The 24,746-nt window shown below is 38.4% G+C and overlaps 1 protein-coding gene across 4 annotated transcripts in view; it reads right to left on the bottom strand.

The window, feature by feature from the left end:
- The window catches only part of adamts9 (ADAM metallopeptidase with thrombospondin type 1 motif, 9), a 235,057-nt gene that overhangs the window by 83,968 nt on the left and 126,343 nt on the right, over positions 1 to 24,746 (bottom strand). For all 4 annotated transcript variants that reach the window (XM_039772882.1, XM_039772884.1, XM_039772881.1 and 1 more), the window contains 16 exons: positions 23,184 to 23,224; positions 22,914 to 23,019; positions 21,343 to 21,489; positions 20,453 to 20,594; positions 17,913 to 18,017; positions 17,456 to 17,601; positions 14,667 to 14,848; positions 14,438 to 14,574; positions 13,687 to 13,804; positions 13,051 to 13,146; positions 11,163 to 11,329; positions 7,055 to 7,184; positions 5,850 to 5,976; positions 5,110 to 5,320; positions 4,822 to 4,986; positions 726 to 890 (listed from right to left, as the gene is read on the bottom strand). In XM_039772882.1, the coding sequence (XP_039628816.1) occupies positions 726 to 890; positions 4,822 to 4,986; positions 5,110 to 5,320; positions 5,850 to 5,976; positions 7,055 to 7,184; positions 11,163 to 11,329; positions 13,051 to 13,146; positions 13,687 to 13,804; positions 14,438 to 14,574; positions 14,667 to 14,848; positions 17,456 to 17,601; positions 17,913 to 18,017; positions 20,453 to 20,594; positions 21,343 to 21,489; positions 22,914 to 23,019; positions 23,184 to 23,224 (2,185 nt within the window). The remainder of the gene's footprint in view (positions 1 to 725; positions 891 to 4,821; positions 4,987 to 5,109; positions 5,321 to 5,849; positions 5,977 to 7,054; positions 7,185 to 11,162; positions 11,330 to 13,050; positions 13,147 to 13,686; positions 13,805 to 14,437; positions 14,575 to 14,666; positions 14,849 to 17,455; positions 17,602 to 17,912; positions 18,018 to 20,452; positions 20,595 to 21,342; positions 21,490 to 22,913; positions 23,020 to 23,183; positions 23,225 to 24,746) is intronic.

Below are 24,746 nucleotides of genomic sequence, written 5' to 3'. Positions count from 1 at the left end.
TAACATCGTGAACACAATAAATCAGAAACTCATCATTAGTTCTGTTAATTCGGTTATCAGCAGTGTACAATTCTAGAGCCCAATTTATTTTGAGCAAAACCACTCCAGTAGAGTTCGCACACTTGTTCATTTTGCATATTATGGACATATCTGGGCCAATTGCAGCACACACGGGGAAAGATAATACATTGTTTTTCAATAAGACGTGATTTTTTCATTTCATTGCTCATAATGAAATATATGCCTATAATATTTTACTTCTAAAATCAGCTTTGCATAGACACACCAATTTTTTTATTACCACTTCATTGCCTTGTTTGTTAAAGAGAAAAAAAACTCTTATAATTTCTTTGCTTATGTAGCATTACTTCTGTTTTCTCCTCGATATTTACCTTATCCAGTAAACCATCATCCTTTCCCTAAAAAAATAAAAAGTCAGAAAGCAGAACTATAAGGCCTAACATTTCCCTGGAGAAAGCTGGCATACGTTTTAAAAGAGCGAGCGGAACAAACCTCCCGTTTAGCACCTCTCAGACTCACACCCTAATCGATACAGCAGCTCACATGGATGTCATCCTGATGTTCAGTTAAACAGCTCGCTCCTATGATCTCTAAATTGTGACAAACAGGATACTTGGAGCAAACTTCAATGTTAATACAAATAAATAAACGGCTGGAGAGAAGCTAAACACACAGTCAAAAAAAGTGACTTATCATGACAGTACCTGTCCCCACGGTCCAACCTGCCAGGCAGCGCACTCCTGCTGCTGACATGTGAGCACAGAATGTGGCTTTGTAGAGGAGTCACAGAATCTGTCATGAAGTCTGTCCTCTCCAAACTGACACCAGGCCTGACGGTGCTTGTAACCCTTCCCACACGTCACCAGACACTGAAGGAACAATCACAATGAAAGTGAACAATTAATGACATGCAGCTGAAACACCACACTTCCTTCATGTGCCTGTTCAGATATGATTCACAACTGCACTTATTTAACAAAGTGAACAATATTAGTGTAGTTTTATTGTAAAGGTATAGTTAACATATACATTGACACATACATTAAGAGGAATGAGTTACACTACTATTATCATACACTGATAGTTTCTCTATTATCTATATCTATTATTTAATTATTATACTACATATTTATTGACTATATTTATGTATCTAGATTGCATAATACCATACACTGCATCAATGTTCATATTGCTTACTACACATCAATATTGCTGCTACTTCTTTGTCTTGTCTTATTTGTGTTTTAATTTAAATTTTAAATCTTAATTTTAATTTTTTATTTGCACTTCAAGTTGTTACACTGTGAACCCTGAGCTTCACAATTTCGTCTAGCTGTAGTCTTGTATATGGTTAAGATGACAATAAAGTTCGCTTTGACTTTGAAATACAGACTTTGCTGGACGTTCTATTTGGTAGAGATGATGGCCTAAACAGAGCAGAAGGATATCCGACTGACTGCCCAATTATTCTACCCCTCTGTGTTTTTCACTCCAGAGTTTGGGTTGGAACTGCAGATGTGATGCAGCAAATGCAAAGGGTAGTAAATGGGCCTGCTAAGATTAAATATGGCTGACGGGGTGTCGAGAGGCCACAATAAAAAGATTTAGGTAATAATGTTCACTGTAGAAACATTTACGGATGAAAAATTGTTTTTTTTACTTTAGATGATGCAAAAGGTGATGTTAGCCACCTTAATCCACTAGAGGGCCTGACTGCATGATCATCAATGTCTTAGAAGCTGTGTGTATTGATATAACAGCCAAGGTTAGACATCTTTACACTAATTAGGTGTCATGGCACTTGTAGCCTACTCCACTGGCACAGGGTGGAAAGGCAATATGCCGGTTGATCTGGTACACCAGATGAATTTCTTTTACCAGTATGGATATTGAGAAAAACATTTACTGGCATGTTAAAAATTAGTGAGAAATTTGTGAATATATTTAGAACACAAAATGTTCACTCAAAAGAACACAGGAAATGTGATTTTGTGTCAGTGTGTTGATGTCTTAAAGGTAGTATCTTTGTGTATGGACTTCTATTTGATCTGTTCATAACCCCCTTTAAGAATATTACCCAGAGTGCTGTGAGGCTCAAGCTGATTGGTAGGCTAATGCCAACATGAAGGTAGGACAAGAAGGAGTGACGTCTTGTGCTAATTACCTGGCAGTGCTGACACGAGTGAGCAAGCGAATACTTTTATTGGTTCAAGTGAGGTAATACCTGTAAGTGAATCTATGTACTGTAAATAGAAGAGTGTTAATAAGCATTTCCATGGATTAGAGATAAGTCTGTGTTAATTAAATTAAAGAATTCATTAATTACATTATTCAGTAATGCATATGCAGTTTGTTTTGTGTAATACACCCACAGCATCTCCATCTCTTGTTCACTGTAACATCGCTTAGACCTGAGGATCATCCTCTGCTAGCACCGCACTACATACTCTGGTCTTGATACAGTGATAGTATGGTATGGAACTTCCTCAGGGACACGGCAACTGACCTCATAAGTGCACAGATTTAAAATTCAGTCTGCCAAAGGTGTTGTAAGACAAGATAGGTACTGTATATTAACTAATTATGGCGCTGAAGAATAGGGATGTGCTTTGTGATGACACACATGCACAGACGAATTTGGCTGTACTCTGTAAACAAGTCAACTGTGGTCCTATAAACTTATATGGATTTAAGGCCAGCAACCATCCCTGAAAATGATGCTAATTTAGCACAGGACACACTCACAGACTGCCCCATTGGCAGGTGTCTTAAAAGCAGTCTGACTTTCACCAAACCACAAAAACAGCAAAAGACAGCTGCTTCAAAAGTTGTGCAGCTGACAAGAGACATTTCGATTATGAGCTCAGGAAGGTAACTTGGCACTTGTGAACAGCCCATGTTCAAAATGGTTGGCCCCCTCCTGATGAAGAGGAGTCACGCTGTACCGCCATGCAAACATGTCTTGTTCAAGAAATCAGACCACATGTATTTGGTAAAAAGAAATATTTATAGGAAAGGTCAGAATTATTAAAAATGCAGTCCATTTTCAACTACAATACAAATTTTTTACACCTAAAATATCGTCAAGCTATAGCTATTTATTGTGCACAAATTGACCAAATCATTCCTCAGATATTAATTTCAGATGACATCAAACTGTGAGCATGGACTCCTTTTAGAAACTGATGGTTTATTTGTTAATAAAGCTTTAAGGTAGAAGCCACGTTTCTTTGGCCAAGCAGACAAGCATACAGTCAATGCAGAATTCATAAGATGAACTACAGTATACAGTATAAACTGTATATTTAAACAGACTCTGTATCTTTAAAAACTGAATTCACTCTTTCAGACATTCTCAATTATTTGGCCAGTAGTGTTAAATTGAGCCCGTGTTGCTGTCAGAGCACAGATGTACCATAAATGTACCTACGCCACTGCCTTGTGCTCTGTGTGCAGCGACCCTTTCCCCGATTCTTGCTTCTGAGAAGTTACAGACACACAACTAGAGCCATTTCCTGGCATAAACAAGCTAAGCGACTGCTCAGTGCAAAACAACCCTTCTTACTCTCCTTCTTTGTGCGTATTGAGGATCCCCACTGCCTGCAGGCCCCAAGTAGCCACTTAACTTGCTTATGCCAAGGTGGAGGCCCAGAATAGGTATGCCACTTAAGGCCACAGAAAGGCTAAAAACTCCCCCGTAGGAAACAGTCATTGATTGGGATTTTATCACAAGGCAAACTGCTGGGATTTTCTTTCTGTTATTTCACTAATTTCTTTGCTAGAAGCTCTTTTCCCTGGACTTCGGCACAGCATTCATAAACACTTTCACTACTCAAATACTCGTGACAGAAGTATTACTGTTATACAAACGCTACTGTCTGTATTACTGCACTGTTCTTTGAACACCTGGTATTTAGGTTCTGCCTCTCCAGTACCACTCCTGTGCCCTACAGACTGAAATTGTACTGGCACATTAAAGTGTATGTAAATAGTAACATAATATTCTCAAAGCTGCTTAGCACAATTCAAAGCTGTGGGGTGCCATTGACTATCCTGGCAGCAGACTGAGCAAGTTGGAATGGCACCTTTCCATCACAGAGCCCAGTCTGGCACTGACCACAAATAGTAAATTTAAAGTTGACAATTAGCTTAACATACATGTCTTTAAGATACGAGACAGAACTCGATTAACCAACGGAAAAGCCATGCAGACTGGCGGGAGTTATACAGACTCCACGAAAACAACAACCAAGTGCTGGATTCAAACCCCAAAAGTATATCTGTGAAGGAATTAAGTGGGTCAAGGAAATGAACAAATAAACAAATGATTCCAAAACTCTTCTAAATATACTCTGATGTCACCAGCTTTCTTTAGAAGACAAATTAAGAGGAGAAATGACCCCACCTGTGTGCAGTGCAGGTATGCTACACGTGTTCTGGTTAAACACAAATGTTTTAGTCGTGGTACACACTGGGAGTACCTCTATTTGTATAACCAACTATGAACCAGACCCTTCTCTGAATAATACACGGCAGCCTTTTCTTAATAACAACAAGGGTTGCCTTATCCATCTAGAACTCAAGTGAAGGTTCAGTAACCTGTGATCCCAGTTTCCCATTAAAGTCAATATGGAATCTCCCAGATACCCCTTCCCTTCCTGAAATTAACATCACAGTCTATAAAATTGGGCCTCACACATTTCTAGATGGATCATGGCCATTCTGTTGTCTTAAAACTTGATGGTGCTTGATTGTAACTAAACTCAAAGCCTATCAAAGTCCTCCTTAAATGCCACTCACTTCAGACCAGTCGCCAGTTTTCCACTGGGGGCAGAGAAACTCGTTGCACTGCTGTATGTCCAGCTTGTCCTGCTGATTGCATTTGCTGTTATCCAGAACTCCACCAAGAGAACTGACACAGACAGCTCCTCGTCTTCGAGTGCCACCGCCACAGCTTTTTGAACACTCCACAGACAGAGAGAATTAGAGAGAAGAAGACAGAGAGGAAGACAAGCAGAGGGATGTCAATTTGGGAAGGTACAAGAAAATAAAAATGTGTCAGCACTGGGAGCACCAAGGGAAACTTACTTCTGTCCAAGAAGAATACTGCCAGCCTCCTACATTACAGTCGCCATGACACACCTCCCTATCATCTGGTTTGCGTTGGCTGCTGCAGAAGCGGTCATCAATCTTTTCAGTTTTTCCCTCTGAGCGGCTGTATTTGGCACAATAAAGCTCTCGTGTCCTATAGCCTGGTCCACACTGAGCAGTACACTCACTTCTCCTGGCTATATGCCACCTTCAGAGGGAGAGAGACAGAGTACAGTTTAGATTGCAACTATACATTCAAGGGGCAGATCCCATATTATCAAATGTCTAGGATCACACACTGGAAGTGGGGCGCATAGTGGTGCATTAGTTAGTGCTACTGCCCTAGAGTTAAAGCAATCTGGAGTCAAATGCTAGAATGGAAACTGCATGCAGGGGCTCCTCTATGAACACCCCAAAGACAGCACTTAGTGCCATGCTGCTATAAAGTATCTTATACCTGACGGCCCCACCAGCAGTGCTGAGCAATATGCAAAACTGAAAAAGAGGCACAGCTTTGATCAGTTTTAAAAAACAGCTAATTTTGCAGAGGCTGAGAAGTCAGCCCCTTTAAAGATCATAGCCTAACTGTCCCAAACCCACCAAAACACAGGTCAGGGTCACCGTTTGGAGGGGTCATTGGGGTTGCATGGCGTTCCCTAAAATACCCTTTGGCTCAATTTATTTTTTTAACTCATGGCCAAAGGGTTTTAGCATACTGCTACACTTTCTTTGCTTACCTCAGTTCACATTCTGTGTTGCAAGGCTCTGTTATTGCAGAGGGTCTCTGGGAACCATAACATCTTTGATCAGAGACCACAACTCGATCGGATTCTCTGCTGCAAAGGATTTTCCTTTTCCGTTCACCTATTTTAAAAAAAAACAAAACAAAAAACATTCTATGCAACCACACTCGAAAATATCCTGCCAGCAAGTGTCACTGCCTGGTTTAGAAACAGCAAAAGGCAAAATGGTAAGACTCTGAAGTCACTGGCCTGGTCGGCTGAACACATCACTAGGCGTGCGCTCTCTGACCTCCAGGACAACTACAGCAAGCAGTGTCTGACCAGGGCAAAGAAAACTATCAGTGAAGCCAGCGTATCCAACAACGGCCTCTCCTCTGTGCCGCGATCAGGCAGATGGTATGGCTGCCTAAAGACAGGTTCAGAGAAAGAGACTGAAGAGGAGATTCTGTTCACAGTTTATCTGCATCTTGAACGAGGAAAATGTCTCAAGGTACAGGATTCCCTTTTGTTAATTAAGTTATTATTTATTGTCTGCTTGGCGTGTTCTGTAATTCTGGTGAAATGCATTCATTTAGCATAGTGATTTCTTTGATATTTATAAGTAAGAGGATCAGTCACTTTAAACGGTAGTCGGGGACAATGATGTGTGTACAAAGACCACTGGGACTTAAGATTTAAATTGTTTTCCTTTATTTTTACTTTGTGTTCACCCAAAAATGAATATTCTTTCCTGTGTATTAAATCCCCTTCTTGTTTTACAATTTTCTGTCTACTTGCTTTTATTTTTTAGGATTCAGGATAGCACAGAACAAGATCTTATCACGCGCTCTTAAATAACTTGTCAGAACATTAGAGTTCACTATGAGAGGCACTACATATAATGGAGATTGAGTGACCAGTCCACTATGACTCCCAATTTCTTTTCACGAATGGAGCTTTTGAGTTTCCAACTTTCTATTAGGCATTCAAACGATACAATAGCTTTGTTTATTATGGACTATACACGCTCAAAAGAATTCTATATATGTTCCACAGTGGCACTATAGTTTGAGCTCCATGCACATACGCTAATGGGCCAGTCCATGGAAAGGGAAATTAGGACAGCATTTATTTGTAAAGCATATTCTGAGAGAAGGAATTCAATTTTAATATTACAGTCCTGGTACAAATTGTTGCAGTTTGTCCTTCTCAGCACATACCTTGGCAAAGCTTGCTGCACTCCTGCCAAGGGCCATACACATCCCAAAAGTACTGCTGTGGTTTATCCTCAATGGGAATGTTGAAGGAGTACCGTACATCTGGGTTGTACAAGTTTCCCACTGATAAGACCTGTTTGGATGGTGGAGGTGGGGGTAAGAAAAATATATATTAGAAATGTATGTGGTTAGCCAGGGAGGAACAGACACTAACTAGTGTGCTTCAGAAGAAACAGAGAACATAACCTGAAATTCTAAAACCCTCTTAATACAGGAATGTGAGGGGCTGGAGCCTAATTTCACAACATCAGGCACAAAGCAGGAACCAACCCTTGGCAGGACACATGTCCATTGAAGGCCTCATTCATGCACACACTCACACTGCAATTTTTAATAGTTGACAAATAACCTAAACTGCATGTCATTCAGATGTGGTGTAGAAAACCAGAGCACCATGGAGAACACACGGGAGTCCACACACATCAGTAGGGACAGTATTTTGAACTCAGGACTCTTGATCTAACAGTAGCAGCATCACACATTGAACAACCAGGACACACCAAGAAAGGTAACAAAAAGAAATGTAATCAGTGAGATAAACAAAGAAAAAGCAATCATATTTACATATTTGGCTTGAGTTTGGAGGGTAGATACATTACAAAAAGTTGGACAAGAACGTGCTGTTCAGCCCAACAAGCTCACCAGTCCTGTTTCATTAGATTCTCTTAAAAAACAATGAGTCGAGATTTAAAGGCCCCTTAAGTCCTGCTCTCCACCAAATTACTTTGTCACTTATTCCATATGTCTATGGTTCTTGGTGTGAAGAAACATTTTCTTTCATTTGTGCAAAATGTTGCCCTTAACAAGTTTCCAACTGTGTCCATGTGGTCTTAAGGAAGAATTTAATTTAAAGTAGCAGCAGGGATCCACTATACTAATTCACTTCATAATTTTAAACACTTCAATCATGTCACCTCTTAATCTCTTGCTTGCTTAAACTAAAAAGGTTTAACTCCTTCAGGCTTTTGCACAGCTCATACCTCTCAGTCATGAATCGACCTAGCTGCCCTGCTCTTGACTTCATCTAGTGCTGATCTGCCCTTTTGTAATATGGAGACCAAAACTGCATATAGTACTCCAGCTGAGGCCTCACCAGTGTAGGGCACTATATAACTTACTCATCCTATTAGCACCTTTTCAGCCTGGAAGTTTCTGGATAGAGGGTGGTGAAAACTGTCCAGCACATTTTTGGTGACTCGTTACTCGTAACTTTGTCTGTGGAGGGCACATAGCATCATCAGGAACCCCTTTCACCCCAGCCGTGGTCTGTTTATCCTTTTACCTTCTGTGAGGTGTTATAGGAGCCTTAGAAACAGCTTCTACACTCCAATCCAAGTTCTAGGCCACCTCATCTTAAAAATCATACAGGGCTCTGCAACCCCGTCAGGTCTATCATGTTTGTACTGCAGTCCCGGACTATTACTACCTCAGGTCTATCAGGGCTCTGCTGTACTTGTAGCTATACAGCTGCCTATGTTACTATTTCTATTGTTTAAACTGATTTTATACTTTACTGCCTATTCTAATTCTACTGTACTTATTGTATACACTGTCCCTAAGTCTCACTAATCGTTCTGCATATGTTATTGACTTACTATGGTCTGTACAATCCCTCACTGCTGTATGTATTTATATTTATCTGATTACTTGCAAGTCCGGTTAGACTGGAAACTGCATTTCATTGTCAAGGTACCTGTAATTTGTCCAATGACAATAAAGTTGAATCGAATCGAATCTAATCTAATGTAATCTAAATGTGTCCTGTGTGTGAGTGTACTTTGAGTGACTCTACACTGGATTATGCAGATTTGATAATGGATGGATAAGTAGAAAATTTGTCAAACTATCTACTTATCAATTGATATGCTAGATTAATCTGCTTACCAAGTAGATTAATAGACTGTACCTTACTGATTCCTTGAAGAAATGAATAAATCATGATAATGCCTTTATCATCAATAATTTATGCTTGTGCATGATGGCTTAACAAAATCAGGATGTATGTAATAAATGAGGGGCAAGCTAAACAAACAAAATCATCAGCATTCCAGAAGCTGCTATGCATTTCTGTGAAAAATACTGAAGCAAAAGTTCAATTTTGAGAAATTGCACTGTCTCTGTTTTTTAAAATAATACCAAAGAAATAAAATCATAAATAAAACATGACTTTGATCTGCATACTCATCACTGTTGCCCCAAAAATGCATTTAAACCAGTAAAGGCATGGAGGTAATGAAAATCATAGTCATTACCAGAGAGTGCCATGTGTCTCCTATAATATTTTAGAATTCTACTTATTGCATTCAGTGTTGTATCGCAGCACTTAGTAGTTCTTTTGAACTGCGTGGAGGTGCTTACCATGGTATATAACCCTTAAATCGATTTCTAAGTTCATTTAAGTCTCTTTACAGGATTGTTTTCAGGGTACAAAGCCATGTTTCCTGCTTAGGTAGGCACTGTAAACTGGTCCAACAAGGGTAACAGTGAGATGGCCTAATGTCGTGTCCGGGCTTGATGGCTGCCTCTTATCTCCAGCCACCTGTGACCATGCACTGAATAAGGAGGTTCATAAAAAGACAATAATGGAAAAAAAATCAAATTGAATAGTTAGTTTAAATATAAAAGAACACTATCTAATAAAGCATTTGTTTCTTGCATGATTGTGCCATTTAGAGTGTTTAATTTGCATTTTCAAATAATAGCAGGGAAAATACAGTAGAACCTCTGGTCACGAACGTTTCCGAACACGTACAAATTGGGATACGATCAAAAAGTTTGCGAAACTTTTGCATCTGTTTGTGACCACACGCTCTGGTGGCGAACAAAAAGACTGGCGGCCAGTTTCCCTTCCGGTTCGTACGCGCCAATGATTACGCATGTGTTCAGTCTCTCCCTGTACATCGTTCTCGATCAGACGTGCATGTATTCGCTGAGAACTCTTTGTGCTCTATTTCATATGCTTTTGCATTAATTTTGCAAATACTGTAACCATGACCTCTAAGCAAGTGAAGAGTGGTAGTGTTGGTGAGAAGAAAGGTTCAAAGAAAATTGAAATCCAATTAAACAAAGAAATCATTGAAAAGTATGAGCATGGCATTCAGTCGTAAATGATTCTGAAATAAAAGGGCACACATATCTATAATTGTCTTCTTAGAGAGTCAAGGCTGGGGGGCTGTCAAAAGGCAGGGCCTGTTAAAGCCCATTGCAGCACTTCTTGTGTGATTTTGGGCTATACAAAAATAAACTGTATTGAATATATCATTTAAACTTGTGATTTGGTTTTATTCAGTCTCGGAGTGGGTTTGATAAACTTAACAATATCTTCTGCACATACAGTATGTACCTTCTATATCCAGGTGTCAAACTATAGTCAGAGACGTGCATTTTTTCTTCAGGACAAGTGATTTTGGCAATACTAACAGTCAGAAGGGGCCACTACATTTTTTTATTACAACATCTTTCAAAGACAGATTGATGATAATCCCTGTGCTCTTACTAGTTGGGCAATTTAAAGAATAGGTAGGTAGCATGTAGAAGTGCACTGAGGTAAAACTGTCTGCTTATCGATCATTTTGCTACCTCAGTCATTCTGAACTATGCAGTTTATTGCTCTTGTCCAGCAGCATTGGTACTTTTGACCCCTAAACATCAATTGCTTGAGTTTAAACTGACCTAACACAGTGCACCTTACTTTATTAGTCTAAAAAGACAGCAGTCCCAAAAAGACTACAAAAGATTTTGTTACAGAAATGCCAGACGAGCATAGCACAATATAAACTAGTCATCCTCAGACCACTTTATCCAATTCAAGTGATTACAATAGGGAGCCCACAGAGCTAATAAAGAGATGTCAACTGATCTAACACACATACCTTTGGGTATATGAGATGACATCCACAGTACCAGGAAGATAGCTGATACAGTTAATTACAATTAAACAGGCAAATATGAGACTACTTGATCCATAAGGCTACAGCAGGATTTGCAGCTGTGCCACCATGACACTCTAAAAAGAGTAAATGAAACGGATTACCAAAAAAAAAAAAATTACCTGCACTGTGATTTCTTCATCCAAGCGATCCGTGCAATTAATTCTTTCAATCTCATGGTCAGATCCACTATACTCAATTATGGCATTCCCAATTTTGATTTCCCGCTTGAACATGCTGACAATAAATTCACCATTTAATAAAAATTCACCACGGCTGTTAGAAATAGCTGTTAAGAAACAAACAAACCAACAATGAAATAAAGATCTGTAAGCTGACTGCTTTATCCAAACACTTCCTAAATGCACAGATCTGTAGCAACATTCTCAGTACCCTGAGGTCTTTTTCTACAAGCAGTGCTGCAGTGCAACTCAGGGTTTCTTGGATCTGACTCAGAGAATAAGAATCATTAAAATCCTGAAGAAGGTAAGAAGGCAGCTATAAGGATCATACAAAATCAATGTCAATTCAATAAATACATAAATAAACAAACAAATAAAGGGTTTGGTTTATGAGAGAATGCATATCTGATGAAAAATGCAAAGCCCAAGTGCCCAGAGCTCAGATCTAGGCAATGAACAGTGCTATAATACAGAAACCAAATACATGGCTTGGCAAAAATGCATTGGAAAACCTGAACATGACATAAATGCCTATAATCAGGAGCATAAAGAGACATCAAACACTTAGCAGGTTTGCCAGAAACCAGCAATTAAACGACCCATTAATGGCAGGAGCATAAAGCGTCAAAGATGGCCCCCAAGACACTGGCAGTAAGCGAGGAACTGAACCAGACCTTCACAATCATGCAACATATTCTGGACTCCATTTAAGCAGAACACTAGGTTGTGCTTGATTAAGAGATGAACGTTTACAGGAGGCATTGGGTTTTGGGGAAGAAATATGCTTATGAAAAACTGGGATTTGTATATTTAGTCACAAAAGGACAGGGAGCCATCATACCAATTTAGCTTTCTGGTAAAGACATAAAGTCAAAGATGTTTAGTTAATAGGCAAACCATCAGTCCTAACAAAGAGCAAAGATATAAAATAGAGATGGAACCCACACTACTTCAAGAATATGAATTCAAACTAAATCATTACCAGAAACTGACTTGCAGGGCTCTTGTTGACTTATAATTCTCTCAATAACACAGTCTTTTTTCGACAGCTCACTGTCCACACCCAGCAGATATTGATCAGCGAGTCCTCAGTGTTCAAACTGAATCATCACCCACAAATGACTCGGACAATTCTCATTCTTTTCATTCTCATACTAACTCAAACCCTTGACTTTTGGGTAGTCTGCGTATCACACAGTAAATCCCAAAACACACCGTATTATTAGCAGCTATTTTGTGAATGGGATGACTAAATGCAGCTAAGCATTATTTTAATGATTTATATTTCATATGTTGTCACAATTGTGCTTTAATTGTAGAGTCCTGTCAAAGACAATACAGTTACAGTATGTGTTATGAATCATCAGTAATCAAAGTGGATTGTGATTTTTAGCTTAAGGGATTATTATGGAAATGGGACTTTTTCTCAATCATAAAATTATAACAACATGAAACTGTGAGGGTGGCTTACTGTATAAGAAGGTCAAAAGTGTATGACTGGTGCCACGAGGTAAGGGTGTGTGTGTGTGTGTCATCCTCTCATTTTTGACACACTCACACACAGCCTTATTTACTCATTCAACTATTTAAAGAACTCAGAGAAAAACGCATGCAGGCATAGACAAACTGTGCCAACTCCATGGATCCTAGATGAAAGCATTTCATTAGCATATCAGTTAGAGATTCAGCATAGTGTGTGGCTTATTTTGGAGTATATTGATGTTTTCTCAAACTGTAAAACATCCACAAAAGACATGACAGAAAATCCTTAGTATCTTTTTAATGTGTAAATACATACTTAAAATAATTCAGAAAATTAAGGTCCTACCTAAATAGTTGTCATCTTCTGGTTTTCCTGAGTAGCTGTGTTGCCGTACATCTATATTTGTAGCACCAACTGGGATACGAATGACTACATTGTACCCTAAATGGGAGACCACATGTAAAAATTAGACATTCACTTTCAATGTTATTTTCACATTTAATGTTAACAGCTAGCTCTATCAGCAGCCTACCTAAGAGCATGACATTATAAACCCACATTAGCCCACCATTTCTTAGTCATTTCCCTCATATCCCAGTGGTCTTCTGTTTTTTTAGTACAACTGCGATATTCACTATGAATGGGATATTAATAATAAACTACAAATACAAACAAATGTAACTGCTTGGCAATGTTCCTTCCCTGGTCATTTAACTTTCTCTTATGTTTCCTCAGACTTTAACCTTCTGGGTTTTGGTTACAAACGACATATAGAGCACCCTATAACACTAAGAACTAACCTCACAAATATGCCATAGATCCGTGCATGTGATGTGCTCTTAGTACACTTCAGTTCAACAGACAAGTTAAAATCATCTGCTTAAAGCATTGGCACTTGGTTTGTGATGTTTCTTTCTGATCTCAAATATTTCTTAGCTTTCTGAGAGTTCTAATCTGGAATGGTAATAAAATTGTCATTACCATAATGAACAGTGTTAAATGTGCCAGCAACAGTTTTGCATGACGAATTATCACCGCCACAGATGCCACACTTGTCCCTCCTTGCCTTGGAATTCAGCACATGGTCACATCCAGCTTGCTGCGGAAAGAGAAAATTAAGTCAATGTCAACCACATGAGTAGCAACAAAAACGAGACATCACAGTGCCCTCTATTCATTAGAATATGCTTGATGCCAGCCTGCTTGTCCACTGCATAGCTGCTGGATATATTACCATGATACAGGAGACATATGATGTGACAGAACCTCTTGATTTACCTATCAATGATTTACTTAACATTCAGAGAGGCAATAGACTGGTTGTAAAAACCCACATCAACAAGGGAACATGTTGACTCCGTAGATACTGTATAGTAACGGACCACAGGACCTTATATACATATATACTGTATACATAATACTATAATATACTATATATATGTAATTATTTAAGAACTGTTCATCCTAATTAAACATATCTATTAAAATTAGTGACTTTATGAATTTACTGCGTTCTTTCTCAATAAATATGGATTTTTTTTTAGAATACAGGAGTGGTGTCCCTTTATTTTTGGTCTCTCAGAGATAAAAGTCCCACGTCTCAGAAATGTCACAAGTCAGTTCATGCTATTGGCAAAAAATATTTTCTTCAGAACAAAACACTTTCTTCATACTGACATACAGTACGTCACATGCAGGAAGATGGAAGGTGGCTCAAAACAAATTATGTTACCCGACAAAGGCCTTGCACACAGATATCATTGGTATCGGGCCCGCATGGTGTGCCATCGATCACTCTGTCCCTGAGTTGATAATACATCGTCTTCCCAGCAACTCTGCAGAAAAGCTTGCAGCGGTCTTTCATTAAAACTGTGGAGAAAAAAGCAAAAGAAAGCATCTGAGAATCTTACAAAGCAGTAGGTTCACACAAATAAGGATGCAAGTGCTATCATTTTGCTTACTTCCACTGTACTTAGGAACCCAGCGGGGCTCTTCAGGGATATTGTTAATACTGAAGCGCCTTCCATTGAATGCAGCACACTGTTCTTCGCGGAAATCTTGTTTTTGCTTGGCACATGGCTCAGTGTTGCAGGACCGAAATTTCATTCTTCGCCCAACACAGTATTTCCCTCCGTTTTTTGGCCTGGAGAAGAAAAGTGAAGCAGGTACAGATGCAAAGGGGCAATCTACTGTCATTTCTAGCAGGTACCTGGACAATGGAGGCTTGACACTCTAATAAGATTTCACCACTCATTATCAGAACTAACTGTAACTATGCAATCCAATGTTAATGAAAGCAGGAGCAATCCAACGGGCTGAAACGTTTGTCAATTATCTATCTCATCTCCTATATTTTATGTGTTTAAGAAGATTCTAGCAAAGCAGGCTTCAGCTATCAGGTAGCAGCTAAAACGAATCCACATAACAATGGGAAATTATACTATCCTTTCTATATATCTATTGTGTCCAGAGATGACAATCTGTGCCACTTTTACTCAGAACAAAAGAAAAATTCCACATTGAAAATAACAGATCTGTTGTTATACTACCAATGATAAGGGAGGCATAAATAATGAAAGAACACAAAGCATCAGATAAACAAAAAGAAAGCCACATCTGCTATACTAAGTCTAGCTAGACATGTTTTGGACCTTGTCTATATGGTGAAGTAGCTTGTCCAACGTCCACATTTTACAAGGTGCTTTACAACACAAAGACGACCCCAGTTCAGTACATCCCACCCAAATAAATCCATAATCATGTGCACCCAGTCAGACACCATCAAGAGCATCAAGAGCCAATATGCACAATAACAACACACTTTACACTGTCTCAGTAAAGTGGGCTTACAGGTAGAAGTAAGGAAGTTAACAATTAATAGATAATCAATGAACTCATGTTAACAGTTTATACTAAATAATCTTATTGGTTATTCAATGACTTAAAATTTGCATTTGAATATACAGTATAACTGATTGAGGGTGTTTTTCAATAATGGATTCTCTTGCATGCCAGTCACAGCTGATTGTATCAGAACAATATTACTGCAAACAGGAGAACAATTTCTTTACGCAAACAATTTAATAATATGATGAAAAACATTAAACAAGATGTTAATAGATGTTAATCTGTATCTTACATGGGAGAATTAATATTGTCAAAATGAATATCCACCCAAAGTTTCTCTCTTTCTCAGAGAATACCTATACAGTATGTATTAACAAATCCTTCTTTTAGTATTTAGATTCAATGGTAACCTAATTCGTCTGGAATTCAAAACAGTCACAAATCAAAAAAATCTGACAGTATGGAGATCTAAAGCAGAAGGTGATTTGACATTTCTATTACTGGGCTACAAATATACATACACTAAAACACTGGGAAAGAGTCCATTAGGCCAGAACTTCTTGGTTATCCATAGAAAGAAAATCCTGCCCATAATCTTGTATGTTCCAGTTGACACTAATTTCTTTTAATTTACCAGGGGCTGCATTTTTATTAAAGACTAGCTGCCCCTCCCCATGTATTAGTGAAACAGGACAAACTTTAGAAATCAATAATAATTAAAAAAAAAAAAATGTAATTCTAGCCAAGCAGCCTTCCTCAACACACTATTCATTTTACATCTGGAAGCAGAACAGACACCGACTACAACCAAAATATTTCAGCCAGACATTCTGCGGAGAACCTGCCTAAAACGTTACCTGCTGCCATTCAGTCACAGGCACTCACATAAAGCATCGTGGGCACTAAATCACCCACCCCAGCCCAAGAGGGCCTCAGTAGAATGTTCAGCTTGTACACTCCATGTTGTGTTCAATAACTGAGTTAACCAGTATCTTAACTGGGGCGAGAGACTATAATTATAATAATTATTAATAATACTACTTAATTACATTTATACTGTGCTTTTGTCACTACTTAAAGTGCTTTCCATAGACAAAGGGGAGTCATTTCAATGTATGGCACCCACCTGGATAATGTGACGGCAGCCATTCTTACATCAATACACTTACCACACATTAGCTATTAGGTAGTGAAAGGGTGAGAGAGACAGATAGTTAGTTAGAGACAGGACATGATTAGGGGGCCAGAATGAATAGGCCATGATAGGCAATTAACTCAGGAGATTGGGATAAACCCTACTTGTTTAAAAGATGTCCAGGGATCTTCAATTATCACAGAGATGGTGCCATTTTTACAGCGCAGTGTTCCTATCACTGCACTGGGGCATTAGGATCAACATGGTGTACAGACCACAGGGTAAGCAACCCCGATGTCCTTACCAACACCTCTTCCAGCAACAACCCAAGCTTTTCTTAGATGGTCTCACATCCAAGTACTGACTGGCCCAAATGTCTAAAACACTTCCCAGTAATGTAACAGTAAAACAAACTCTTAAAGGGTATAATACATAGACAAAAGATTTCTGGAACATTTACCCTTGAATTATGCTCAGTGTTATTCAATAGGCTGTCTCTATGAAACAGTTATCAGTTATTGACTGATCAAAGAGGATTGACTATTGAGACTATTGTTCAGAATATCCATTTCCTAGGTAAATTTTGGGGTTTAAACAACAAAATGGATTAATCTACATACAGACATAGAGATGACCACATCTAATTATATAAATATAAGTATATGAGCAACAAAAGTTAACATTGATTTTTTCAACATAAAACACATTATCATTACTAAATACTTAGAAATTCAGCCATGCATAAAGTGGTAACAACAGGTCACTTACATTGGCCGATTGCATTCGCGCACAGCAATCTTGATGCCTCCGCCACAAGTCCTGGAGCAAGTCCCAAATGGGCTCCACACACCCCATGCCCCATCTATGATCACAGGCTCCTGGTCTTTGACAATGCATACACCATGATGGCAATGCTTCATAGAGGACACAAAAGAAAGCTTCATTAGGTGCTAGTGCTGCCAGGTAATCCTGCTACTAGGCAGAAGACATTGAATCAGAGCTCTCTGACACGCCTTTCCACCAGGTCATGCTCACACTCCTTACAGATTGAAGCAAAGGGTTGTATTTGATTAGACTGTCTTAACAGCATATACCATACACATGTAAGTTATGACATGGACGGAAAGCCGGGTATATTTTTTGCGAATTAAAGGGGAGTGTTATTGGGGATAAAAAAAAAATAATGCGGTTAGAACTGACATAAATGTCTTTTACGGCATCTTACTTTGCCAGGCTCACACTCGGTCCCATCTGCCCAAGGCATATGTTGTGTGCGGCATCCCTTCTGAGCTCCTTCAGGACTGGTGCACCAAAGACGTTTGCATTGCATCTGAAAAACAAAACAAAAACAATAGCTTTACATATCCAGTCATTTTTTATGTAGTGCAAAGGGAATTTAGCAAAATGTATATATCATTTACTTCAATTTATTTTGTATCACACCATTCACTCACTCTGGTATTATAGTACTTTATTGCATTAATAGGAAATTATTAAAGATGTGGTGCTTATTTCTAAAGATGCTCAATGAAAGAAATCTTGCTTTAGCTTGAAAGGACAGTGTGCGTGCAGTGGCTTTCAGAATGTAAAAATTATGTGGTACTTTGTCCATTATCGCCTACATGATATTTAACAGTTCAGATGGATCTCCTCTCACACAGCATGTGTTTGCTTGGAGAAGAGCTGCATACGGAGGAGTGTTCCAAAAACATATGTTGAGTTTCACCACACCATTAAACAAGATACACTAACAGAGAAATGCTATTTCTTAGATTTTTATGTGACGCTATTAGCACTATATATCAGGAAGAAAAACGTTGGATGGATATGGTGGTCCACCGACTATAAACTACAAGCTAAAAAAATCAATTCCAAACCTGACTAATACCCTGACCTTGAATGACTCAGTTAACCTAAGTTCTGACAGCGGAAAAACTGGTGAAACACTTTGGGCTGGAGTTCACACAACGGCATAATGAAAAAGCCCAACACCAGGAATCAAGACAACAGGCTACCTTCTGCCACCAACAAAGGCTCAGCCTAAGAACAGATTCGGGTCAGAATTTAGACCCTGGCAATACTAACGGTCTAAAAAAACAGAATAAGGGTAAGAAAAAATGTGGTATTGAAGATGATTACCAATTTGTCACAAAATGATTTTAGGGAGAATTTCCTTTGAAGGCTAAAACACAGACAAGCACCTAGCAACACAATCATTTTACTCTTATACTTATTTAACAGGCATATATTTTACTAGAGCCTGTTTGCACATTACAAGGGTATAAAGAGAAAAATATAATTAGGTTCACATGAACAGCATACATTTGTAGGATCAAGATTATAGATATTGTAATAATCTAATATAAAAATGTGACGTGTAATTATACAGTATATATGTGTGTGTACAGTGTATATCTATATATATTATATATATGTACAGTATATATATCTATATACAGTATACATATTTTACAGTATATATATATATACACATACTATATATATATATATATATATATAAGAAATTCATTGCATTTAACATTCCAACAGATGCAGCATCTCAAATAGATATAAAAACACACATATATATATATATACATATATATATATATATATACATATATACTGTATATATATCAACCATAATGAAAGGAAACGTGTCTCTGCATCTGTTTGTGTTTACAGCATCTGTTGGAATGACAAATGCAATGCATTTTAGTGCTACATGCATTACAAAGTACATTCCAATAGATGGTGCATTGCAAATGATAATGCTAAATTTTAAGTAGATAACAAACATTTTAAGCTATCTTTGTTTGATGAGTAGGACAGCTAGTGTGTATATACATATATATTTACATTTTCACATGTGTCATATTTAGATCTAGTTTAGTTTGTACACTATCAGCTAAGCGTTATCCTCTCGTATACCAATATACACAGATAGATGGTCTTTTCACCTCTCTGATTTGAAAGGGTGCAATTTATGGCAAAATAAGGTTGCTTCTTAGAAATCTCCAACTGCCTGGATACAAACAGCAGAAGAGATTAAAGGAGAACATAAACCTTAGCTATTACTACAGTGGCAGGACAGCTCCAAACGCATGTTATATGGTTGTCCATTTCACAATCATAGCGACATTGACAAGAAGACAGGAATCAAACTTGAATGGAACACCAGTCTCAGGGATACTATTTTATACACTCTGTATGCAGATGTTACTTTGAAGATGAAGTATTAAGGCTGTAACAAGTCCATAATAATTTGTAAATATTGCACTGCATGTGGAAATTAAGACACTGTCCCAGCAGCAAATTAACCAACTTCAGAGGTGGAGGGAAAGTTTAACAGAAGACTAGCAGAAGGCAGGACTGAAAGTGTTAGGGTGAGTGTCTTGATAAAAAGGGCAAAGTGAAAAGAAAAGTACAGACTTTGTAAGAACCCAGGGATTGTTTTCATCCTTCTTCTGAAATATATACAATACATGTTACTATAGAATAAACGTAAAGCCCATTAAGTGGAACACATACAAACCTCATTCCTTGGATCATTTCCTGTGGTTAATTGTCAGAACCCTATACCTATTACTCTGAAAGAAATTGTTCAGGTGAAGTAAGCAGGATTGTCTCTGCTCAAACCAACACCAACTAAACATTTAACACTAAAAATCTGAAAAAGACGCGACTGCACATTTATAAATACTTAAAGCCTGTTTTTCCTGAATACTCTTCATGTAACCAAGATGAATGTGAAGCTTTCCTTACCATATATGGGCACAGCTGTGTCCCTGGCCCAAAAATGAATTCACATTGTTTGTTTACACTGTATATTTGTCCTGGAAGTTGCTGCAGGAGGGAAAATGGTCTGGACAAGGGTTCATCAAGCAGGCATTCTCCATATCCTGTACTGATAACAATTAAAAAAGGAATCAGAACTCCAAGATTGTTGCAAACAGACTTTCAGTGAACTTGTCCATTTTTAACCCTATAAAAGAAGGCATCATGTCAGTCTAATAAGGCCGGAGCAGCAGATACTGTGGCCACCTGATTCAGTATATCTGGGCACTTTCCAGTCCACTAGTTTAACCTCAAGAGTGAAGGGGGTATTTTTATTCAACTGATGGGCACCTGCTTTATCATCCATTCCCTCACACATCTTTATAGACTCTGAACTTGAGCTCAGCCTAGTATAATTCATTTCGAAACTCAATGCCCAAGAGAGTATAGAAAGTAGCAACGCTACATCTTTAGGTAGGTAGTGTGGCGTTGTGACAAAAGAGTTTGGTACTCACCTCTGACTGACTGACTGACCCCAACCCTGAGCAAATCACTCAGTTGGTCCGTGCTAAATTCGTAAAAAATACATGTAAACATTTATATAATGTATCAGCACTTGTAAAGTGCCTAGGGATGATATTTGCTACTGAAAGGCTCAATTTAAGACAGAGATTGTTTGTGTTAGGTTGCTAAAAGCAATCCAATGGAAGCCATTCTGTGTGAAAAATGGGGAAGACTTTCCAACATTCTACATAGAGGCTGGCAAAGAAAAACTGTAAGCAAATTTACAACATGCTAGTGTGCCAAGGAGAACTTAAACACCTAAGCTAAATGTTCACAGTCACTGATGATATAAATTAAACTTAATGTTAACATACTCAAGGAATTCTGTAATATATTTCCTGCTGCATTTGGACCACATCCATGGGTTGGTGTAGTAGTTCAGCGTGGGTGCCATGACGTGCTGCTGGTTCTTCACCCCTTCCTCTGTACATTTGTTGCTGTCATCATGAGGCATGTTAAATCTGAAGGCAGATTCAAAAGACAAAAACAAACATTCCTCAAGTCTGCACTGAAGCCACTTTGTATCACACACAAATGTGGGACTGTCTCTAGAAAACACAATGGTAGTGCCCTGAAAGCTTGGTGTTGATGTGGCGTAGTTGATCTTCCATTACTGTAGCAGAGTAGGGAAATACTTTTGAAGGACAGCGTAGATGGTACTAAAACACACTGTTGTCACCCTGATGAAACACTACTGTGGCCCTTCCTGTATGGAATCAAAACACTAATGCACCAGAATAGTTGTTTGGCCTTATTTATCCATCCATCCATTTTCCAACCCACTTATCCTGTTCAGGGTTATGGAGAGTAGATGGCATTAAAAGGTGCTCTGACATGAAGACATGGCTCTGTTTACTGGACATCAGAGAATTTTCCTGGCAAATAGCATATCATGTGAGGTAAGGTCAGGTTTTACCCAATTAAAGTATGGAAATGGCAGGATGCCAGTTAAAAACCATAGGCTTTAAAGACAGAATTGATGCAGTCTCCAGGTGGAAGAAGTGGAAATGCATTTCTTGTCTAAATCTAAGGTCCATATGTACCTGACAGAGCACTGTGCTAGGGCATGAAGAGTCACTAAGAGAAAGGTATTCTCCCTACATCAAATGTAGTGCTGTCCCTGACCCCAAAGTGAATCAGGAGATTGGCACAGGAGAAGGGTTCACTGGCTGGGGGTACAGAGAGAGTGAGAGTAAGATACAGTTAAGAAGGGTTGTTCTAGTTAGCCTGGAGGGACAACTTAACTTATTAGTCTTCCTTGGTGTGTTTGCTAACTTTTACTTTTTCTTACATAACCAAGTCAACATATATATTATTATGATGAGGTCAAATGTTGACTTCAAGTTTTCAGTGGATTTACTGTACATGTATTAGGCAACTCTGTATGCAGACCACTCTTAAAGAGATGTCTGACTTTCAGTGTTTATATGTCAAGTTGAGAATCTATGCACATGATAACTACAAAATGAATCCCCTAATCCAAACTATATTTGGCACTGTCAATACCATTGTTAAACAAAAGAAGTCAACTGACTTTGAGCAAAAGCCCTCCAATACGTTTTTTTCTACAGAGATACTTACATTGCATACTTTGTTCATATTTGTGCTTCATATTCAGCACAAAATGCAAAGAGTAGTTTTTGGTGTGACGTATCTAACTGTCATTAAGGCCAAGGCCCTGAAGACTGGAAATTCTAAAATGTATAATCCAAGGCATCCTAAAACAAAGCTGTGACTACATACAGTATATATGTGTGGTAATTTACTGTACACTGTGTTATGGTTGTCCTTTAAAAATGGGCTCTGCATGGCCCTGGTGTGGTCTAGTTAGGTATCCAACGTTTACAAGGCACAACACATTTGGTTTCAACTTGGTAACACTTACACGTGGCCAAGCTCATGGGCGATAGTAAAAGCTGTACTTAGGCCATTGTCCTCGCTGATGGAGCAGCTTCGGTACGGATCACACACTGTGCCCAACTCTGCCAAACCTACCAGTGAAGAAAAAGATTTCAGGAGAATGCCCGACATTCAGCAGCAAAGCCTTAAACTTTAAAATACTGGACTCCATATTAAGAGGTTTGCTGCTGTCTCGCTCACAATTTTAAAAAGACAACGAAACAAAACCTCCTACACACAAAATAATTTAGCTCACCCAATGTGTCACATTTGTCTCGTGCTCTGCAAATGTCTTGTCTGCAAAACCAAAACAAAGACAGACAGTCAGGCATTGTCACACAATCAGCTAAATGGCATGGTAATGGCATAGATGTTACTAAGACTGACCAACTATTCTGCTAATTTAATACAAAATAATGGCTTTCTTCATAAATGCTATCAGGAAAGAAAAATGCAAAGTTCAAGACATAACACAAGGTTGTTGTTAACACATGATCACCAGCCCACAAAGTGAGTTGCCAATAGACAGACAGCTGAAATTAGAATCAAGGTCAACATATACAATAATTATTGATATAGACAGTAAAATTGTGCAATTCGCTGATGGCACTAAAATCGGAGGGACTGCAGATGCTGAGGAGGCAGTAAAACAATTTGAAAAGACCATAACAATCTTCAAACCTGGGCTAACAGGAGGTGTTTAATATAAAAAAACCGGGACTGGTCTCCCCTCGACTTTCTTGTATACTCAGATATAGCGATTGAAATTTGAGGAGTAAACCGCAAGACAATAATTATATTTTATATTATATAGATTAAAGAACCATCAACAACAAATCAAATCAAATTAATAATATATTGTACAATTATAATAAAAGTAAGGTTGAATAAACCGGACTCTGCAGCTGCATTAATAAAAAAGTACCACTTCCAGTTAGCAGAAATAGTTGAAAAGTTGATAGATAATCTACGTTTTGTACTTAATACTTGCATGCAAAATTTGGTCAACCTAACTCAAGTTATCGTGTTTACATACACATACCCACACACACACACACACACCCACACCCACACCCACACCCAACACAGAAACACAATTCCAAAAATTGTATTTTCAGACTCAGGGATGTCTAAAACGTTGAGATTCACCAAAATCTCGAAATGGAATTTGGACGATTACAATAATTTCTCTAAGAGAAAGTAAATCCGACCCTGGGAGGTCTAAAACATTGAGATTCACCAAAATATTAAGGTCGAATTTTCAGACAATTACAATACTTTCCCCTATACTTCGCATATACGAGAAAGTACAAAAAGTGTATGGTACTATATCCAGGCAAAAGGAACATTAATTATAAATGCAAGGAGACAGCCTCTGAAAAGAAATTAGGTCTTTTATGTTGATGAAACATTCTTGTTGTCTTCTCCTTCAACTCTTGTTGTTTAGGCAATGTGCAGAAGTAATTACAAAGGTGTATAAAATGTCAGATTATAAAGGAAACACAGTTCATTAAAAATCAAGGGATTATATGCTAAGAAGTTATGTGGTGCTAGTGAGACGACACATGGAGATTTATGTGCAAAGCATCCATTCCACCTCATCCCAAAGACAGTCTATTGGACTGAGATCTGGCAACTGTTCAGGCTCTTGGAATAACCTGATTCTGTTAAGCCAACAGAGACCACAATCCTTAGAGAATGCCTGCAGCACCTAGATGAATCAATAATATAAGAATAATTCAGTTCTGGAGGCAAAAAGGGGTCCCTGCTAGGTACTAGAGAGGGGGGTCAAATAAAGTGGATACTGACTTGATACTCT

The sequence above is a fragment of the Polypterus senegalus genome, chromosome 12 (genome assembly GCF_016835505.1).
Source record: "Polypterus senegalus isolate Bchr_013 chromosome 12, ASM1683550v1, whole genome shotgun sequence".
Classification (NCBI taxonomy): domain Eukaryota; kingdom Metazoa; phylum Chordata; class Cladistia; order Polypteriformes; family Polypteridae; genus Polypterus; species Polypterus senegalus.
Note: the sequence above shows the minus strand (reverse complement) of the source record. Positions and strands in the feature narration are given on the sequence as shown.